At 47.7% G+C, this 22,527-nt stretch overlaps 1 protein-coding gene across 1 annotated transcript; it reads left to right on the top strand.

Moving 5' to 3' along the window:
• The first annotated feature begins 1,671 nt into the window (after positions 1-1,671).
• Positions 1,672-19,927, top strand: LOC106500300 (hydroperoxide isomerase ALOXE3). Its single transcript, XM_013962011.2, has 15 exons — positions 1,672-1,708; positions 4,302-4,515; positions 4,878-5,073; positions 5,259-5,340; positions 5,953-6,075; positions 7,013-7,116; positions 12,920-13,098; positions 13,589-13,732; positions 15,155-15,358; positions 15,899-15,985; positions 16,868-17,037; positions 17,623-17,744; positions 18,111-18,211; positions 18,814-18,984; positions 19,303-19,927. The coding sequence occupies exons 2-15, from the start codon at positions 4,378-4,380 to the stop codon at positions 19,480-19,482; spliced, it is 2,001 nt and encodes a 666-aa protein (XP_013817465.2). The 5' UTR covers positions 1,672-1,708; positions 4,302-4,377; the 3' UTR covers positions 19,483-19,927.
• The last annotated feature ends 2,600 nt before the right edge of the window (positions 19,928-22,527 follow it).

The raw sequence follows: 22,527 nt of genomic DNA, 5'->3' as shown, positions 1-22,527 counted from the left end.
GTGGTGATGGCTCTCAGTGTGCATATGTGGAGATTCCCTGGGCTGCATCTGTGGTCAGCTCAGTAGGGTTGGCTATGGGGCTGTATCTGCCCATTTTTGGTCTGGCCTTCTCAGGAACTGACAGGGCCCATGCAAAACCTGCATGAAGTGGAAGGTTTGAGAAGAGGGTATAAACCCAGCCTTCCTGGTAATTACCTTTCATAGGAAATTAGGAAAAGGGTTATGGCCCTTCAGCTGGTCTCCTGGCCACAGACCACAGCTTCATGGCTGTCCTTTGACTGCCAAGGCAGGTGAGCAGGGGGCTGCCAGGAAGTGCAACGTGCGTGTGTATGTGTTTCTCTGACCAGAATGAGCCCCCTCCTTTCCCCCAGCCATGGGCACCCACAGCCCAGAGTCACCAAGCCCCACACCAGATATGTTGCTCTGATCACTCATACCACAGTTACTCTGACTGTCCCAACATCGTCTGCTGCCACTCATGTGCTCTGACTGCTGTACATCCTCAGTGCACTAAAAGTCCATCTCATGGCAGAACACTGGCCTGCTTTCCCCTGTCCCACACACAAATTTATGTACACACGTTCTCTCTTGATCCCCCTCTCTCCACTCCAGTGCCACACTCTTCCTTGTAACTCAAAGGCTCGATTGGTGAGCTATGGACAGAACAAAATGTAGGTTCTCATCTACTTCTCAGCCAAAAATAAGGAGTAATCCTTGGCCTGAGATTAAAAAGGAAGGATCATTTCCTCCCAAAAGCACGGCACCCAAGAGCTGGTTGAAATAATGGTAGGTTAATTGCAGGCACCAATGACAGGTCTCAACAGTCTTGGTTTTACATATATATGTGTGTGTATATATATATGTATGTATATTTATACACCTACATTTATACTTGCTTACATTTGGGAAGCATTTCTGTAAAAAAAGGGGTACATCCTGAAGGAGATAAAAGTCAGCTCCCTCCGTGGCATCAGTCTTCCTAAGACAAGAAAATGACTTCCAGCTTGGAAATGCAAGTGCTGAAGCCTTGAGAAGAGAAGGATGGTGGTAGAAAACTGCCTTTGAGCCTTCTGTATACAGGGGTCCTGTGCATTCTCTGGAATTTAAGTGAATTCTTGCTGAAAGGATGGAATACCAGCAGCAAAGCAAAACTGCAAGCAGACATAAGGAAAGGTAGCAGAGCCACACCAGAGCTGGAACAGTGTCTCATGGATGGAAGAGCCAAGGTGCATCAGGCAGAGCAGAAAAGGGTAGCTGACTGTGGCCTCACTGCCCACCACAGCTGATGACAGAGCCCTGAAACTTGAGAAACCCGAACTGTGACATAGGCAAAGGTCTCACTTCTCCTCCCTCCACCCAAACAAACCCAGTGCAGAGAGGGGAGAAGTTCAGCTCTCTGAACTGGGTTCCTTCCCTTGATCTGAGCCAGGGAGAGCCCCTAGCAGGGGGAGTGTGAAGGCTGGTGGGGTGCCAAAAACACCAGCTAGTTCAGAATGAGGGCTCTTTGGCCATGGATGGCAGGGGCCTGAATTTGGTCCCTCAAATATTCATTTTACAGCATTAAATCCTCCTGCTGTCACTGGTAATACAGACCCATTATCAGTTTTGCAGTCTCAACTTGAACCACACCCCTAGTGAGGTCTTATATAAACTAGCTTCCCCACACCCTTCCAAGAACTGCAGAAGCTCTTCTCACTGGCACCTCCAGGTAAGCGCTGCATTTTGCTGCTTCTTTGACAGTGCAAGGACTCCCTTCCTCTTGATGCGTTCGGTCCCTGATTCAAACTCCCCTTGTGTTGTGGACAGAGGCCAGCACTCCAGCCACAACAGACTTTCAGATGGTGCTGCCTCACTTCCTTGCCCCAGCACTTCCCTCCTAACAAGCTGGTTCTTCTGTGTTCAGCTGCTCTTATCTCACGTGCCCTTACAGTTGCAAGAGAAGATGGGATGGGGTGGGATAGATTAGGATGGGAGGGAAGGGAAGGGGATGAGAAAGGAAGGGCTGCAAAAGACCACGTTGTGTTTGGAGATGGCCTGAGCTGTGGCTAGACTGACAATGTTGTGTGTTCTTGTGACCACAAGGTGAGAAAAGGAGGGTTGGATACTGGTGTAGAGAGACACTCAAGGCATGTGAGGGGTTAAACAAAGTAGATTTAATGAAGGACTGATTTACTCTCCAAACTGCACAGGGAGCCCCAGGAACTGCATGGAGGGGTCATTGATAGGAGGCTGCTGGATGGATTGGTAGGATGCCCAGGATGGACTCACTTTGTGCATCCTAAGGGCCCCTTTTGTCTGCTAGAGCTATTGCAAAGCTTGAGTAGTTACTGACTGTGAAGCAGCTAGACATTGCTGACAAAACAGTATGCATGTCTGGCCCTGACTGGTTTCAGTCAGTGTGTAGAGAGCACGCTCCAGGGCTGCTATCACGTACTCTGCCAGTCCCCTGGCTCCTTGTCAGATCTTCTGCAGCTGCTCTTTCCACAGCCCTGCATTCTTTTTTTTTGGATGTGAACTCTGTCAGGAGTCCTGGTTCATCCATGCTGGCCTCCTATGACGCTCACTTGAATTTTGGCATGTCAGAGTGGACTGTTCTTGTGCTTTGAGGAGGTTGTCTTTGAAGATGCATTGGGCGTCGTGGGCCCCTTTGCCCTCCAGGGCATTACCCATGTGTCCTGCAAAGCAGCTTCCAGAGCAAGCCAAAATCTGATCTCAAAGTCCAGAGCTGTATTTCTGATATTTATCTTTGTTCTCCTAGGGTCCACCATTTTCCCATGCTGCATGTGTTTATGTATAGGCACTTGAGACGGCCTCAGTCATGCTGCTTTCACAGAGCAAGTGCAAGTGCAAGTGCCTACCCCTTTATATTATTTCCTGGGCACCTCCTCACATTTCTTACTCCTCCACTTCTCTTCATGTTGCCATCTAATTCTCACTCTCTTGCACTCGGAAAAACAGTTTGATTTGAAGGATCACCTTGAGATGCACCTAGATAGGAACACCACCCTGAAAGAGAGTAGCCCAAGCACAGCTAAGGCTGAAGAGGGGAACACTTGCAGAATGCCTGAGGAAAACTCGCTTTAGGGAATGGTGTAATTTACTTCTTTTCCTTTATTTAATGTATCTACAGACTTGTCCTAGACCTGAGCATCCCAGGGGGTCTCTGCTTCCAACAGAGCTTTGGCTTTCCTAAGTTTATGCTTGCACTCTTAGGCAATGTCTCAATATTTTTCCAAGGTAGCTCATCACTTCTTTCACTTTCTGTGCACTCCTTTTCAGCATTTCAGTTCCATCTGGAGTTACCTATTTATCCATGCAGCACTTCTGTTAGGCCTGCTCAGCTTTCTGCATGTTCAGATAGACAGTTCTTGAGGTCGAAGAAGTTGTTGTTGAAGATCAACCCCTCCCCTGGACCTTTTTGCTCTCCGGGGCAATCTCCCATGAAATTCTTCCAAGAGATCCCTGAACAAGCAAAAGCCTGCTCTCCTGAATTTCATGCTTGTGACTCAGCAGTTTGTCTTGCTCACTTCTCTCTGTTTTTTTTTAAATCTACCATCCCATGTTTACTGCAGGCAACACTGCCCTCAGCCTTCCCTTCCCATCCCAGTTCTTCCTGTGCAGGTGTAATGGGCCCAGCAGAGAATGTCCCCTAGTGTGCTCATTGATCACTTCTGTCAAGAAATTTTCTTCACTACAGAAATCTTTTGGATATCTTGCCTGCAGCCATATTACATTTCAAGCAGATATTGGAGTGGTTCAAGTTCCCCATGAGTATCAAGGCCTACAATTGTGAGGCTTCCACTGCCTAATCAGCTTCCTCCAGCTGATTAGAGGTGCTTCCTAGTTGAGTATTCCTTTCAGTTTTTGTACAGCTTCATCATGCAGTAGGCATCTCTGAGAAGAGGGGAATTTTCATTTTCAGCATACACATTGGCTTGTCTTTTGCCTACTCAGGCACCACCCTTCATTTACCCATTGCAAAGGACTGAATTCAGGCAATGCAGAATTAGTATACGGCTGTTGGCTGGTTGTCCAGTGGGTGGATTTATTTCTTTTCAGCTACCCATTCTAGACCATGAGGGTGAATCAATTTTCAGTTATTTACTAAGGTAAAAAGTGAGTGTGGACTAGAAAAGATATGGGGGAGGACAAAGACACTCAGATCACAGCCTTTCTTGGGAGCCAGGCAGCTCTGTCAGCCCTGCAATAGCAGAAGCAGCAAGAGGCCTGCAATTGTGTGCTGGATGGGAAGAGAGCGTGAGGGAAGGGCGGCATCAAATAAACATGTCTGATCTCCTCAGCACAGTGAGCCCTGCCTGAGAGAGTGAGACGCAAACATAGCTGTCCATCCACACTGAGAGCCTTCCGGAACACCCCATGGCCACATACGAGGTCCAGGTGGCCACAGGTGATGTTTTTCAGGCAGGGACAACAAATTCCATCAGCATCACTCTGGTGGGAACTGAAGGGGAGAGCGCCAAGACGAAAATCAGCCATACATTCCTGACCAACTGTGTGAGTTCATGGGGTCTTTGTGTGGAGTCCGGGGGTGGATGGAATAAAGGGATTCCAGGAGAGAGAAAGCACAGAGTACCTGAAGAACCACTACCTCTTTGCAGCCCAAACGGACAGGAGAGTTTGGAGTCCAGCCCTCATCCCTTTCAGCTCTCCTCCACCCATGGGGTTTGAAAACCTCTGGGGAGGAGCAATGTGGAGTTGAGACTAATGTGCTGATGGATGAGGCAGGGGATCTGCAGGATCTATGTAGGCACAACCATCAGTGATCTCTTGCTGCCCTGGAGTTCTTAGAGGAGTCGGTCCCTCTAGGACCTTCTCTCTATAGCTGCTCTGAGGTGTCCTTCTGTCACTGTCCCCAGGCGAAGTCCAAGATTCACTGTGAGCAAGACCTGGGTCCTATCCTGCTAATCCATTTGTATAAGGAGCGAATCCTCTTTGAAGATGCCTGGTTCTGCAATAACGTCTGTGTGACCTCACCCCTGGGAAAGGTCTACCGCTTCCCCTGCTACCAATGGGTGGAGGGTGAGATCCCGCTGCAGCTCCGGGAAGGGACAGGTAAGAGCCTTTGGAGAACATTGTCTCAATCCTCACTTTTGAAAAAAACAAGGAGGCAGCAAGAAACCTGGCTTCTCTGTGCAGCTATGTTCAAACCCTTTCTTAGGGAAAGAGGCCCAGAGAATGCAGGGCATCCTTCCTCATGGCAAGAGGTCTGACTTCAGTCCTTCTTTCCTCTTTGCCAGGTAAAACTCTCAGTGATGAAGAGTATGGCATCCTCAAACAACATCGACGATATGAACTGGAGGAGAGACGGGCAGTGTTCCGGTGAGTTCAGCCTCATGCAGAATGGAGTCTCAGTGCTGTCTCTACAGTATGGGGCAGTTCCCTCTTTTCTATCATCACTCCATAGTTAAGAGGAACTTCTCACTTCCTGCCTTCAACTTTTCCCCAACCTTTCTGGAGTAAAAACAGTTGAGGAAGAGATAGGAGCAGTTTTGGTGAGCACTCATGGGAGAACAGCATCTAAAGGACTCAGCCACTAAAGAAATAAAAACTGGGAATGTGGTCCTCACCATCACTATGTTTTCATGGAAAATTTTCCTGAATCGCATCAAATTTCTGTTCTTCCTGGTTGGATGACTGAAGGTAGTGCTGCATGGTAAACACTCAAGCTTTAGTGTGACCTTTGCCTTTTTATTGCATGACTTTCAAGTGTAGAAATCATTGCAGCACAAAATCTACTGTTTATACCATTTATCCGAAGTTGTACTCTTGGGTAGCTATCTGTTTGCCATCTCTCTATGCCAAGGGTGTTGTGAACCCCAGAACTGGGTGAACAACAGTGCCTAGACATTTGATGCTGGGACAAAGTCCTTGGGAAGTGTGATCTGTGCCCCTGTACTCTTCAGATGTTAATGTCCCTGCCTCACCGTGCAGGTGGAAGACCTTTGCTGAGGGCTGGCCGCTGTGTTTGGATGTGGATTCAGTTGAGGACCTGTCCTCAGATACCAAGTTCTCCTATATACGGGCCAAAAACTTTCATGGTATCCAAACAGTTCAGTAAGTTTTTTAAAATATATTTGAATGATCGCAGATTCTGGACACTTGGTATTATTTCCCCCAGTTTGGGGTAGCTGGGAAAGAGCCACAGCCAAGGCTATAACTGCAATATGCATCCATGAAAGAAAAGTCCCTTCTAGCCTATACTTCTCAGAGTGTGAGAGGCAAGGAGAAAGGCACACACTCGTGTGGACAAGTTGCACATGCCTGAAACAGGGACAATCCTCCTGGGTATCCCTGAGGACTCCCTCTATGTGCAGAGTCCTGCACCTAACCCCAAGGGAATTCCCATGGTGGTCTCTCCTGTCCTTCCACTGAGTCTACAGGAACTCTGGCAAGTGTTTCTGATCCCTCAGCAGAGACTATCAGGGCATCCCTAGTTCTCCCAAGAGGGTGGATGTCAAATTTTCCAGCAGACAGGCCTATCTCCTACCCCTGTCTCTCCAAAGATGTGTGGAAGATTCCCTACAGACTCCTCCTTTTCCACAACTACAAGCCATTGTGAACCCCTCTGTACACCACAGCATTCGACAAAAAATTTCAGGGCTCCCTTTATACACGCAGACATGCCCATCTTGAGTCTCACAGAAAATTTAAATCTACACACACCATAAGGATCATAGCTCTGCTGCGTATTTGTTGGCTTTTCCAACAATCTCCTCCTTCCCCACTCTGTTCCTATTGAGACCTACGGGGGTCTCCCCTCACTCAGACAGGCCTTGCTCATGCTAAGACTGTGGAGATGCTGCTTTGTGCTCCAGCATTAAGGGTATCATGTGACCATGGTGGGAGAAGGAGAAAGAAGGAATCCAGGAATAGGGACATGAGTGAGTACAGGGGATTACCAGGAGATAGAGGAAGCAAAGGAAGTCATAATGAAAAGGTGATGAGGGTCTCTCACCTGTTATGCATTTACTCTGTCCAACTCTTTTCACAGAATATACAGAATGGCTTTTATGGGGTTTCTGAACAAACACTGCTCCTGGAAAAGCCTGGAAGATATGGAAAAGATATTCTCCAAGATAAAGAGGCGAAATACTGGTATGCCAACTTTGTTCTGACTCCAAAGAACCCTGAGATCCACAGCCTTTGCATTGCTTTGAGATGACCACCACACACAGCAGCAGAACTTCCCATCCATCACTCAGCATAACATGACCAGTATCAGAATAGCATCCTCCCCACATTCAGTGCATTATGACCCAGTAGGAATAACATCCCCTATTCCATACATACCCTAATCACATCCACCAGCAGCAGCTACTCTGCCCTGGTCTCATGGCACATCTTCATGTTGCTCCTCCACTATAAAAGGCCAGCCTTATCACTTCACACATAAATATTTATCAGCATCATCAACTATCTGACAAAACCTCTTAGTGCTTCTCCTTCCCCAGCCCCTCTGCTCCCTGTTTTTCCCTGGTGTGCATTCATGGTCTTTTGGAAGAGATTATTTGTTTCCCTAACACTACCTTTCTGTTGTGCTGAGGGTAAAGGAGGAGGATGCTTTGCTTGGAGGGTCTCTGCACGCATTCCTAAACTGATGCTAACAGCATACATTTGCAATGCTTTCCAAACACAGTCCATGGTTGTACATGGAGCAGCAGTATCCTGAGAAGAATCTCTGCTGTGTCTTGTCCTCTCTTGAGACCAGGTAGAGAGAAGTAGGGAACAACATGCTGACTTTACAGTCTTATAAGAAGGATGTTCCCCTGAGAAGGCAGAGCCTTGGGATCTGTTTCTCACTCCCCTTCTTCATTCTGCATTTAACCATTTAATTCAGATCAGCCGTAGTATGAGACAATATCGGATTGCAAAAGAAATGAAAAGTTAATTTGTCATTCCAGGAGCAGTGTGTGTGTGCATGTGTGTTTTGAAGGAAGGAGCAGGACCTCTACTTTACACAGCATCCCAGACAGGTCATTTAACTGCAGCAAGAGTATCTTGATTGATAGCTTTAACCCTCTAGATCTTGCCCAGGAGAACTGTAGAAACACAGACAAATTTTCACTGGAAAGAACTCCAAAGGTCATCCAGTCCAGTCCCCTGCTCAGAGCAGGGCCAACTTAAAAGGTCTCATCAGGTTGCTTAGGGCTTTGGCCATGTGAGTTCTGGGTTTCTCCAAGAATGAAAATCCCCCCAATTCTCTGAGCAATGTGTTCTAGGATTTGACCACCCTCAGAATATCTTTTTCCTCACATCTAATTGGAATTTCCTTTATGGTAATTTGTGTCCGTTGCCTCCTGTCCTTTTGCTGTACAACTCTGAAGAGTCTGGCTCCATCGTCACTGTACTTTCCCATTAAATAGTTGCAGATGATGATTAGATCCCCCCTTTTGTTCATGTCTCCAGGCTGAACAAACCTAGTCCTCTAACCTCTCCTTGTATGTCATGTGCTTCATCTTCCTATCCATCTTGCTGGTCTCTGCTGGACTCGCTCCATTTTATCACTCTCTTTCCTATATCAAAGAGCCAAAGCTGAACGCACTAGTCCAAATGCATCAATACAAGGGGAAAATATACAGCAGTATTTGCTTCCCTAAACCTGCTGGCCATGCTCTTACCAGTGCAGGCTAGGATGCAATTGGTCTGCATCACTGCAAGGGCACACAGCTAACATCTTCAAATTTTGTCCATGAATTTTGTCTCCTACACCTTTTTCTGCAAAGCTGGTTTCTAACCAGTCACTCCCTGACCTGCCACAGGAATTTACTCCATCTTGGGAGCAGAGCTTTGCATTTCCCTTTATTGAACTTCTCAAGGTTCCCATCAGCCCATTTCTTGAGCCTGCAGAGGTCCTTCTGATTAGCAGCTCTGCTCTTCCCACAATTTGACGTCATCTGCAAACTTGCTGAGAGTGCCACCTGTCCCATCATCCAGGCCATTAATAAAGACATTAAGCAGTATAGGACCCAGAGGAATGCCACTAGTCACTGGCCACCAGCTGGACTTTGTACCTTTGAGCCCAGTAATTAAGCCAATTTTCCACACACCTTATTGTCAAATCTTTTTAACTTAATTTTGGTCATAAGAATACTATGGGAAACTATGTGAAAGGCTAAAGTCATGGTTAAGAACACCCACTGCTCTCTCTTTATCCAGACAGCCAGTCATTTCATTGTAGAAGGCAATCAAGTTATCAGGCACGATTTGTCCTTGATGTGTTCGTGCTGGGTGCCCCCAATCCACTTCCTGTCCTTCATGTGCCTGAGGCTTTCAGGTTCTTTCTCCACCACCCTGTCAGTGACTGAGGTGAGGCTTCACCTCTTGCCCTTCTTGAAAACTGGCATGATGTTTGCCTTTTCTCACTAATCACAGAACTCCCTGATTGCCAAGATGATAGAGAGCAACATCCCAGTGAGGTGAGACAGCTCCCTCAGCACCCTCAGATGCATCCCATATGGTCCTATGAACTAGTGCTCATCCATCTGGTTTAAGTGGACCCTAATTCAGTATTCTTTTACTGTAGGTAATATTTTTCTCTCCCTAGACTCTGCTACTAGGTTCAGGGACCAGGGAAAACAGGAAACAGCCTTACCAGCAAGGACAGAAGCAACGGAGGGACTGAGTTCCTCAGCCTCATCTGTGCCTTTCATCACTAAGAAACCTGCCCCTTTCAGATGAAGACACTTTCTTCTGGTCCTTCTGCTGCTGCCAAGCTACTAATAGGCCCTTCCTGTTGCCCTTTGCATGCCTTGCTAGTTCCAGCTCCAGCTGAGCTTTGGCTTTCCTAATTCCATTCCCTCATGCCTGGGCAATGCTTCTATATTCCTTCTTGGTAACTTATGCATGCTTCCACCTCCTGTATTCACTTTTTTATTGCTTGAGGTTGGCTTGAAGTTCCCTTTGAGCTAAAGTAGCCTTCTGCCACAGCAGCTTGACTTTCTGCACTTTGTCATATACCACTCTTTTGCTCAGAGAATGGTATTCTTGCAGCTCATCCAGCTCTCCTGGGCCTTTTTTTCCCTGCAAGATAGACTCCTATAAATTAATGCCTACCAGTTCCTTGGCCAAGCTGAAATTCACTCTTCTGAAGACCAGCACCTTTATTTTGTTACTCACCTTCCTCAATTCCCTCAGGCTCTTTAACTCAGCCTTACTGTGGTCACTTCTGCCTCAGCTGCCCCCTTCTTCATGTCCCCCACCAGTTCTTATTAGTGAATAGCAGGTTCAGCAGAACAACTCCCCTGCTCAGCTTTTCCATCATCTGAATCAAAAAATTATCCTTAATATACCCCAGAAATTTCCTGGAATATTTGCTCCCCACCATGTCCCCCTTACAGTGGATGGCAGGTAGCCATCTTCCCCATAGAAGTAGCAGTCTTCCCCATAAGAAACAGGGTCTGTGACCATGAGGGTTGCCCTCCCTCCCCCACCAATTCTCGAAAGAAGACTTCATCTTCTTGCTCTTCCTGATTAGGTGTTCTGTAGCAGATGCCTACCACAAGATCCTTCTTGTTGACTTCTCCGTTTATCCTGACCCATAATGTCTCAGTCATCTGTTCCAAAGTAAAGCTCTTTGCATTTGAGTCATGCCTTTGCACAGAGTGCAGTCATCCCTTCACACCTTCCTGACCTCCTAAGGAGCCTATATCCATCCATTACAGTATTCCAGTCATGTCATGCAAACTATTCTACCACAGCCCTGTAAATATAATGACATCATAGCCTTATGACTGCACATAGGCTTCCATGTCCTCCTCTTTGTTCTCTATGTTCCATATGCTTGTGCACAGGCAATTCAGATTGGCCACCAGCTGCGCTGCTTTGTCAGGAAGAGTGTAGAGGTTTCCCTGTTGCGCTGTCCTGTGTATGCTTTCTCCCCACCCCATTTCTTTGCAAGTAAATCCTTACTAAGTTAGCAAGCCTGTTGACAAAGATATTCTTGCCCAACTTCATCAAGTGGATCCCATCTCTCCCTAGCAGTTCTTGTTCCTCAGATAGGGTCCTGTGATGATAAAAGCCAAAGCCCTCACTGTGACTCTAGCCAGACAGCCTTACAGCAAGGTATTAACTGAGAGGATGCAGGAACCTAGACAAGACAGAGGAAAGGGTCAACAGGAACCTCATGAAATTCAACAAGGACAAATGCCAAGTCATGCACCTGTGAAGAAATAGCCCCTTACAACAATACAGGATGGGGAGCAGTTCTGTTGAAAAGGTCACGGGGGGCTTGGTGGGCAACAATCTAAAACAGAGTCAGCAGTGTGCCCTGGTACCAAAGAAAGTGAACGGTATGCTGGGCTGTAGCAAGAAGAGCATAGCCAGTATACTGATCAAGGGAAACGATTTTTCCCCTTCACTTGTCATTTGTTAGACTGCGTCTGGAATACTGCATCCAGTTTTGAGGCTTCCAGTACAAGAATGACATCAATAAACTGAATGAAGTTCAATGGAGAACAAAGAAAATGGTTAGGGGCTTGGAGCACTTCGCTTGCAGGGAGAAGCTGAGGGAACTGGGCTAGTTTAGCCTAGAGAAGAGAAGACTATTGGTGGGACCCAATAGCAGCCTTCTAGTATGAATGAGGAATTCATCTAAACTGGAGCCAGGTGTTTTACAGGAGGCAGGAGAGTGAGAGACGGTGATCAAATACTGGAACAGAGGAGGTTCTGAAATTACCTAAGTGAAAACAAATTCATCATGAGAACAGGTTTCCCAAACAGTCTGTATAGTCCATCCTTGGAGGTGTTTAGGACATGACTGGACAAGGCCCTGAGCAACCTGATTTGATCTCAGTGCTGACCCTGTTTTCAGGAGGAAGTTGGATAAGAGACCTCCTGGGGTCCCTTTCAACCTGAATGCTTCTGTGATCTTCTCCTGCTCAAGAGTTTCTTGAGAACTGAGGAGAGCAACAACTGGGAAACCAGCCAAGCATGTCATGGCTGGAGAGGCTCCTTTTGGCAGCAGCATAGAACTCAGAACAGGCCACTGAAGCAGTTGCTCATCAAAGGTTTCTACAGCTCCTCAGGCCACCACATGGATCTTTGGTGGGGGAATCTGTCCCTGAAGGCCACACACCACAGCACTTAAGTCCCAGCAACTCAAGGCTGGGGTTTTTTGGGGGGTTTTTTGTTTGTTTTTTTTTGAGGAATCAGTGGCATTTTGTTCAGAGGCCTTGTTGGCCCTACAATTTCTCCTGCCAGCAAAGGAACAGCTCCCTCTCAATTTCAGACACAGCAGTAGATTTGCTGGTGACAGAGGAGACACGAGTAGCAATTGACACTTCCCAATACTTGGGACACTGATGAGGTTTCTCCAGTTTCCAGCAAGTGATCAGCTTATGCCAGACCGCCTGAATCACTAAGGCAACTTGCTCCTCCATCCCATACCTAACTTCTGCTGCTAAATTCAGGGAGCTGCCATGAAGGGCTCGAGGTGTATTTCAAATGTGACAATTTATGAACTGTAAAGGAGATGGACAGGCAGTGAGAAAACCAAAATGCTTTCCTCCTCCTGCCCCATAGTACACCATGATATACACATATGTGTGCATGTGACTGTGATCACCTCAGTTCTTTTCCATAGGAAACAGATAACAGCAGCACACTACAGCATGCATCTATAATTTCATGGATACAGGGCAGCCTGGTTTCTGACTGACAAGAGAAATAACCAGTTACCATATATGTGTCCTGAATACATCCATTGATTCCTGATGATTGCAATTTTTTGTTGCACACTGATTTATGAACTGTTTGAGCAGGGCAAAATGAGGGTTGTCTCTAGAATTCTCACCACAAGTATTGTCATGGTGAAAAAACGGAGATGCTCTTATTGCATGAGAGCGCCCGTGAAGGTGGCTCCACAGGAGAGTGCTAATGTCTGGTGTTTTTTCTCCCTCAGTCCCAAAGTATGTAGCCAGCCACTGGAGTAAAGACACATTTTTTGGCTACCAGTTTCTGAATGGCACCAACCCAGTTGTGATTCAAAAGTGCATGGAGCTGCCAGACAAATTCCCGGTGATGCAGGAGATGGTGGCTAGTTTCCTGGGGGCTGACACTAACCTCAGGAAGGAAATGCAGGTAATTTCAGCCCTGGAAAAACCTGGGGAAAGGGTTCCCTCCAGCCACATCCTCCTGACTCTGCAGCCAGTGTGAGGCAGGGCTTGTGGTCACCCCAGTGAGACAGAGCTGCTCAGTCTGTGTGGCTGAGGGTCCAGCATAGCCTGGGAACACAAGGGAGTGGTAGAGAGAGACCTAAGGGCCTGGTGTCCCCTGGGCACCAGTGCGAAGACTAGGGTACTCTCCATGGGCCTCTACACTGATCCTCTGTGGGCATAGACTGGCTGGGGACACAGGAAATGGGATATCGATTTTTTAAGGGGAAGAGAGGGGCATGGGACAAGGCACTGCTCTCGCACAGGTTGCCGACTGGTACTCTCAGGTTTCAGTCCCACTTCTCCCCATTCCATGTCATCTATACAAATACTTGTGGTGAGCCTAATCCTGAAGGGCACTTTTGTCTCTCTTTCCCCTCCTACCTCCCAACTGAGCATATGCTTTCTGCTTACAGGAGGGACATATATTTATTGCGGATTATGAAATCCTTGAGGGTATTCCCACTGGAACCATCAATGGGCAGCAGCAGTACATTGCTGCTCCTCTGTGCCTCCTGCACCAGGACTCTACTGGGCTCCTGCGCCCCATTGCCATCCAGGTAAGGCAGAACTTGGCAAGGCTGTTAGAAGAATAAGCCCTTAGCAGAGCTGAATGCTGTCTCCTTGGACTCACTACTGCTGGCCCAGTATTTTTGAGGGTTAGCTTCAAATATCTGCTTTTCCCTTGTGAGGTACAGTTACTGGCAGTGTGTCATCTACAGTCTTCTGACTGGCAGCCTGAGTTCCTTATATGCTGTAAGTGGAGAAATCAGCTCTCATAATGCAGGCATGTACCTTAGTATGAGAAGTTGTCACTGTTTGTGCTGATTTCTTCTCTATGTACTGTAAAAGGAGATGAGGATGAATATCTCAGATGGAGATGCCTGCATAGCAGTCATCCACATCCACTTCCAGGAGATTCACCTCAGTGCCCACAGGGGCAAGGGAAAAGAAAAGATGAGGGAGATCCTGGACACCTGGAAAAAGGCCAACATATGCTATCTTGGAGAAATGCAAGATGTACAACCCAGGAAACTGCAGACGAGGTAGTCTCACCTCACTCCCTAGAAATAGCATCCATTTCCAAGTATGTGAAGGATGAGAAGGTCATCAGGAACAAGCAGATGGATTTCACAAGGGAAGTTCATGTGTGGGCAACTTAATTGTCTTCCACGACAAATTGTTTGTATATGTGGATGAGCTGAGAGTGCAGGAAATAATATTCTTTGACTTTAGTAAGTTTTTTGACACCATCACCAATAACATTTTCTTTTGGAAGTTGACGAACTATAGGCTGGACAAACTGACGGATGGTTTAGAAGCTGCCAGGGCTGACAGGTTCAAAGAGCATGGATCTGCGGCTTGGCATATAGTGATGGTCAGAGAACCAGACTGTGTGTCAATACTGTTCAGTATCTTCATGAACATCCTGGGTGACAGCACGGAGTGCAGCCTCAGGAAACATGTGGATGATACTTAAATTAGGGAGACTGGTAACAAGCCAAACATAAGAGCCTCAATCCACATGGAATGCGAGGACCTTGAGGACTGGGCCTCATGAAGTTCAACTGTGAAAGGTACATACTGCTTGAAGGTCATTAACAAAGAGAATAGAGCCAAATTCTACTTATTAGTTATTTTCCTTTGTTGAAAAGATTGCTTCAAATCTATAGCTAAGATTTTCTTTTCCTGATGTCTCTGTGCACTTAGGGCAGAAATATCATCAGTGTATGGTTCTTACCACCAGGCATATTCAGAAAAATGTGTCATATTCATTGCGGATGGTAGTCATGAGATACCAGAGAGCAAGACCAGGTGCAGGGCACTAAGCAGCTCCCCTAATACAGGAACATTGTGATGTTAGACCCTCCAGACTGTCCCTGAGAGAGTCAGGCAGGACTCCTTCCCATCCCAAGGTAGGAAGCGGTCTTTGGGGTGGCATCTTTCAACAGAGTACTCTTCATGGCTCTGTCCCCCTGCAGCTCAGCCAGACACCTGGCCCCAAGAGCCCCATCTTCCTGCCAAGTGACCACGAGTGGGACTGGATCCTGGCCAAGACCTGGGTGCGCAATGCTGAGTTTTACATCCATCAGATCATTATCCACCTGCTGAAGACCCACCTCTTTGGGGAGGTCTTTGCCATCTCCACCTTGCGGCACCTGCCCACGTGCCACCCTGTGTTCAAGGTGAGGGGAGTACCTGGGAAGGGTCACAGTCAGGGCAAGCTGGGATTGAATATGCAAGTCTGTGGCAGGCACCATTGGGCTCAACTCCAAGTGGCAGTGGGTTCTGTGCAAATGTAGCTGTAGCCTCAGCAGAACATCTGGGAAAAAAATCTTGGCTGGGCAATCACATTTGCTCAGCCTGTGTGCTAGAATTGTAAATGGTAGCTGTCCTCTGAATTTGACAGCAAGAATCATCCCAGGCAGGTCTGCCTACATTCCCTAGCAGGTCTTCTCCAACACATTAACTACCTGACTGGGCTCCTCTCTCCTCCTAAGACCCTTGAAACACTTCCTTCCCCAGTTCACATTGGCTCTGTTTGTGCTAGAACTCATCAAAGCATGTGGGAGATGGCAGGCCCTCATTCCCTTGGGGAAGGGACTGCAGATATGTCCAGCTGTGGCAAGTGCTGCTGACTGAACCTGCTGGATGGAGGAGAAGAACATTTAGCCTAGGGACAAAGTCAGTTAATGCTTTCCAATTTCCTGCATGTCTCCTTCCAGCTGCTGATCCCTCACTTCCGTTTCACGCTGCACATTAACACCTTGGCTAGAAGTGTGCTCATCAACTCTGGTGGCATCATAGAAAAAGTAAGTGATTGCACAGCTCTGCGCCTTTCCTAGGGGTGACAGGATGGGGCTGAGGTAGATCCTTTTGTTCTGAGAAAAGGGCCAGCCACTCCATCTTTCCATTTCCTTAAGAAGGTTGATGGGAGTTGCTCTGGCTTAGACATTTTTGTTTGAGTTGCCTCAGCTAAAAGAAAGGAATTAAAGTGTTTGGATTCTTCCAACAGTGTTTGCAATATCCAGCAGACTTGTCAAGAGCCTTGTTTGTGTGGCTTTGCAGGATAAAAGGGCCCATCAGAACAGCGCTACCAGCAGCTCCTGCTTGGAGCAGTGTGATCCTAACCTCAAGCTATGAGGCCTCCCTTGGGAAGACTGCTTAGTGCTTCTGTAGTCTGTCATGGTCTGGGCTCAGGAGTCTTGGGAACATAGGTAGAGAATATCTCCCATATGTTTCCTGCTGTTGTCACCAGCTTCATGCTCTCCCAGTGTAGAGGAACATGTGCTACAATCACAACTTCAGTCACTGTGGAGGCAAATGCCTGAGTGGGAGAAGTGGGAACTGGCAATGCACGTACCTCTAGGACCACACAGATGGGTATGGGTGTTCTCTCATAAAGTCAAAGTCCTGTTGTGCAAGGATGGTTCTTGTATGTGACATCATTTTGGAGGACATTTGACTCCATGGCCCAATAGGCCATGGGTTCCTGTGACTCAAGCAGCATTATCTTGCCCTACAGGCCCTGCAGAGAAAAGGAAAGCTGTTTCTCTGTCCCCTTAGAGCACAGTGTTGATGTGCATGAACTCAGCAACCACAGTAACAATGCAGTGCATCATTGGTCATCTGGATCAAGGTCCATGTCATTTCCATGTGACTCTTCTCATTCTCAAAGGCTCTATCTTTTTCAGGGTGCTGGTGCTTCTTATGAAGGGCTGTTGATGATCCTGAAAAGGGGACTGGAGAAGGTGACCTACGTGTCTCTCTGCCTCCCTGATGACATCCAGGCCCGAGGAGTCTCCTCTATTCCCAATTATTATTACAGAGATGATGGGATGAAGCTCTGGACAGCTGTGGCCAGGTAGAGTCTGGGAGAGGGAAGGAGGCAGGGGCAGAGGGTTGTTGATGAAAAGAGAGGGGGAAGAGACTGGTCACTTCTGTTCAAAGGGTCAGAGTTATGTAAAGTGATTCCCTTAGGACAGAGACCTTGGACACTTTTTTATCTCCAGTGCCTCAGCATTAGCTGTTTATACTGTAGTTTCCAATGTCCTAACTGTCCCATCTGGCTCCCAGCTGCCGTTTCAAAGCAGCACAGGTTCTCTGTAGCTCCTATCTCATATATGTCGGACCTGGGTACACAGCTCAGATATTTTAGGACCTCTGAAATGGCTCTGCACACCTATGATCTGGCACAAGAAGAACTCCTTACACTAAATCACTGTGGAAAAGCTCACTACAGCCCCTACTAGAGACCACTACTATTGGGAAAATTACAGTGGTGAATGTTGTTTCTCTCTTACCCGGTGTGTTCCCTGCAACTGGGGAGATGGACATTGACATACACTGTAAGGGAAGCCCTGTCCTCTTAATCAGCTGGTTCTGTACCAGGGACATTTCTTGGTCTCCCCAGTACTCACTTCAGCCCTTTCTTCTCTCTCTGACCCAGCTTTGTCTCTGGCATCATTGATTTCTATTACACAAGTGATGAGTCTGTCCAAAGAGATGCTGAGCTGCAGGCCTGGGTAAAGGAGATCTTCATGAATGGCTTCCTGGGCAGAGAGTCCTCAGGTACTGTTCCCTCCTCAAACTAGTCCCAGAGCTTCCTTGAAATGTCCATTCTCCTGTGAGACTGTCCTCAGGAGATTTCACAGTGACCGTGCAAGTTCCCATACTCAACCTTACGTTGTTGGAGGTCCCATACTGATATGCCCAAGACTATGATGTCACTGATGAGGATGGAGTACTGCAGCACACCAGGCGTTTCTGCAGTGAGGAGGTTTCTGCTAGAGCTTTCATCTGCTTTCTCCAGCTCAGTGCATAGAGTATTTGCAAGACCTGTCCTCAACCTGGGGATACAGTGGCCAATGTGCTGGGCTTGGAGAGGATGACTCTGAGGGAATCCAGCCCCATCTGACTTTGCTCTCCCCTCCTCAGGTATCCCTTCATCTTTATGGACCATCGCAGAGCTCAAGAAATTCCTCACCATGATGATATTCACATGCTCAGCCCAGCATGCAGCTGTCAACACTGGGCAGGTGGGAAAGAGGGACTGGATATATTTAACCTCTTGCACCTTGTTTTCTCTCACTCATCACCACAGGTAGTATGGTAGAGCTCTACTCCCAGCCCATGGCATTACCCTACCCAACCATCCTGTCCCTGGCATCCCTGCTTCACTCAGCTGGGTCTCCCAAGGCAGAGGATGGACTTGAGAGCCAGGAATAGGTTCCCTCTAGAGCTAGTTGGAGAGCAAGGCCTGGTTGCCATCACATTTCTCCTCAAGACTGGAGGGGCACAGTCCACAGACCAGGGAGGAATGTTCTGCTACAGTGGAAAAGGGCAAAAGGGTGAAGATGAGACACCTCATACAGTGATTCCACTGGCCAGAGGGATCTTTGTGCCCTGGCATTGCTGACAACACCTCTACACTAGCTGATCCCTCCTGAAGGGACAGACACTGACTCTGTATCCCTCTCCTGTGGAAGGGCAGACCCTCACCTAGACATTTTTCCATGCCTCTCATTACTGGGCAGCTAGGGCGGGTCTTTCCTCTGCATCTGAATGGGGAGGGGAACAAGGGATAGTAACTCTCTGGGCTGCTGAAACCCACATCTCACCATGGCATTTTTGGCTGCAGTACGACCTGGGAGCATTCCTGCCCAATTACCCATCATCCATGAGGGAGCCTCCACCTGAAGTGAAAGGCAGGTACTCCCTGCAGCTTTTCCTAGACACCGTCCCGACTGTGGCCACCACAGCCCAAAATGCCACCTCCCTCCTGCTGCTGAGCAGTACACTGGCAGACACGGTAAGCACACAGGACTGCACAGGCTGGTCTCTGCCTTGACCAGTATGTCCTATCTGGGTCATGGGCTTAGGCTGGCCTAGTGAGAAAGGTTCAGGTTGGAGGTAGAGGGAACATCTGGGGAGACGGTGTTGGGGAGGAGAGGGCAGGATGAGTCAGAGGTGAGAGTGGTGAAAAAGGATGGTTGGGAGTGTTGCCAGAGGGGTGTCAGTAGCTTGTGTGGGGTGTGTGCCAGAGGCCTGCTGAAGGCAGATCTTGCTGAGTCCTCTCTCAGAGGGTCTTCAGATCTGGGCTTCTGATCCTGCTCCACATGCCTTTCAGAGGTTCCTTGGCCAGTATCCAGAGGAGCATTTCACGGAGCAGAAGCCAAAGCGGCTGATCAGGGCCTTTCAGGAACAGCTGCAGGAGATCACTGAGGAGATTGAGGAGAGGAATAACCCTGTGGAGCTGCCATACAACTATCTTAATCCCAAACAGATAGAAAATAGCATCTCCATCTAATCCAGCCTGGGCACAGGGGTTGTGTCAGAGCATCTCAGTGCCATGCAGCGCCTCTGATACCCAAGCCCTTCTGTGACCTCTCTCTCCTCAGAGAGAGCACTGCTTTCCTGCTGCTCTGCCACCAGCTCCAGTGTGATCTATGACCCCCCCCCCCCACGGCCTCAGGGAGAGTACAGCAGCCATCATCCTCCAGAAACAGTGCAACCCACCAACGCTGCACACCCCCTGCCAGCCCTCTGTGTTTCCATGCACATCCATCTCCACATGATGCCTGGATTTCCAAACACAGTCCTGCAGCAAGGTGGATCCTGGGTCCATTGGAACGGACCAGTGTCCTTTGCTTCAACCTACAAGACTTCTGGGAAAATAAAGGCAAGGCCTGTCACTCTTCATAAGGATCTGTACCTAAAGTCATGAAAAGAATCAACAACTACACCAGCTTGCATTCAAATGTCATAGTGTCCCTCAGTTGCTGTAGAAATTGCTCTCTGGTTAAGAAGCTCCTTGCAGCTACAACTGTCTGCTGCTGTCTGGTTTGATGGGAGCCTCTGCAGATCAGGGCAACATTGAACCATGGCTTGACCCTTTTATGCACCTTTTGACTAGCCTTGCTTGGCCAGGAGAGGTCACTGGCCCCACTAGACATGAAGTGAGTTGAGCTCATTGAGCTAGAGAGGTGCACAGCCTTCAGGACCTTGCAAGGCTTGCAGGGGCATGAGGGAATATGCAGAACAGGCTTTTTCTCTTTCATGAGTTGTGCTCAAATCTAATGTGAGATTCAGCTTCTTGGGCCCTGCCACAGCCTCATTGCTGAGTGCAAGGATCAGGACTGTTCTGCCCTGGCTGTGAGGGTCTTACACCTCTCCCAAAGAAAATGGCTCAAAGTAGGATCTTTCAACATTAAATGATGTAGGTTCTGCCTTCATTTTTTACCATTACCTTCCAACCTCAACCATTCTGTGATTCTGTGACCTGTTTTCAAGGGCTAAAAAGCTTTGCCCCACTCCCTCTTCCTGCCTCCCGTTTTGTCCCTTCACCCTGTGGGCTTTGTCTCTCTCCCAAGACTTACTCACAAGCCTTCTTTCTCCAGGGATGACCCTATAGAGTATCACTGCAGACCTCTTAGTATGGAGAAAGTGACTCTATGTGGTAGGTATAGCAAATGCTTTTGTCAAAGAAAGAAGGAAATAGAGATGCTGCAGCCTCACAGCCAGGTCTGACTCAAAAAAGTTATTGCAGAAGGAAAGGACACACATTTATTGGAAACACATTTCAGGTCACTCATCAGAGACAAGATACAAATGCCCCATTTCACAGCCTATTCTCTGGCTGTGTAGCAAGAGAACTAAATGACCTCTCACAAAGGCAGGGAGCTGCCCTAAATGGCAGGAGGGAACTGTCCTTCCGCATGATTTGGAGCTAACCACCTCATCCTTGGAGACTCTGAAAACATTTTTAACATTATAACCTATGCAATGGGTTATTTTGTTAAGTTAAGTAATGATGTTGAGGGTCCCTTATGAGTCCCATGTTTCTTGAGTGCATCTGAAACCTGCTGTTGATCCACTCTTTGCTGTTTTCTTGCTCACCACTGCACGCTTGGTCATGCAGTGACAGCCCACAACTCACATGTGGCAGCAGTTTGGCACTCAGGAAGTCTAGGAGTATATAATAGGAAGTGAGAAAGAAATAAAGTGTTTGAAAGTAATGTTTTACTCCACAAAGCACTACCAAGTGATCAGACTGGGGTAAGAAAACATTTCCTAACTTATCTATGTTCAGAGAGTTATGGCACATCAGCAGAGGTGGTTCTTTGCTTGCATGCAGTGATTGCCAGAAAGACCTTATCAGAGGAGAAACCTCTGTGTACACTTGCATCACTACTGCAGGTCTATCGTCATTTCTGTAAGGCAATGAAGTTTCTAGATCAGGACAGTGAAGAAAGAAATTCATGCATCTACTACCACAAGGTTACTCTAATAGGAGAAGATAACAAAGATATCAGTTGGTTGGTTTGTGGTCAAGATCAAAGTTGTGTTTCTTCCATCAACACATCAACAAAGAGCATAACTGAGACAGTTCCTGCTGGGGAACCAGGGACAGACATACATGCAAACATCTAAGAGTGCACATACCATAGTGTCTGTACACACACATACAAAAATGCATCCCCACACACACCAGACATGCACAGATGCTTTCCTCTCCATGATGATGCCTTTTCCTTACAATCCCATTTCCATCCACTCTGATTTGTGCGCTGGACCAGCTGGAAAGCCTCTCACTTCCCTTCTCCTCATCTCTTTCCGGGAAGGATCAGCCACACTGACCCCAAGCAACTCTCACTTACCTTCCTGCTATCAGCAGCAGTGAGCCATGAGGAAGTTAACGAGTGTGATGAGGAAAGACTTGCTCATCCCCTATTCCCAACAGCAGGAGGCTGATTACAGTGGGTTGGAGAGAGTAGGAAAATGTCACCAAGAACACCTTTGGAGCTGGGGAACTTGCTGTGCAGCTGCCCTTGTTCTTCTGCAGCTCCAGCAGCTGTCTCTGTATGGCAACCACTGTGCTTTCCTCCTTGCAGGCCCACATTCACTTCATCCGCCTGTGGAGGGTTTTGTGGTGTTGAACTTGCCCTGAGCAGGATGCCAGAGAGACAAAAGGTCTCTGAGGCTGCCTGTGTTCACCTGTTGTGCTAGTGCCCACCCAGGTCTGGCCCCAAGGTAATGAGCTATTCTGCTTCATTTTCCCACTCTCTTTGGACTCTTGCACTCATGAGTCCTGGACTGAGGGAGTTTTGTTTAGCAAGAGCTGCAAAAGGACATGAACAATGTTCATCAGTAGAATAGGACAAGGCAGACAGAATGTGAAGGGAAGGTGAAGAAAAAGAGAAAGGGGAAGGGAAAGGGAGAGGGAGAGGGATAAAGAAAGGGGAAGAGAAAGGCTCACAGCCAGAAGATGTGTCAGGTCAGGAGCCTCTTGCTTTCTTTGCGGGGATTAACTCAGTCCTCACCACACACAGCCTCTTCCTGCTGTCAGGTCAGC

The sequence above is a fragment of the Apteryx mantelli genome, chromosome 31 (genome assembly GCF_036417845.1).
Source record: "Apteryx mantelli isolate bAptMan1 chromosome 31, bAptMan1.hap1, whole genome shotgun sequence".
NCBI classification, from domain to species: domain Eukaryota; kingdom Metazoa; phylum Chordata; class Aves; order Apterygiformes; family Apterygidae; genus Apteryx; species Apteryx mantelli.
The sequence above is the reverse complement of the archived record's forward strand: the minus strand, read 5'-3'. Positions and strand labels throughout refer to the sequence as shown.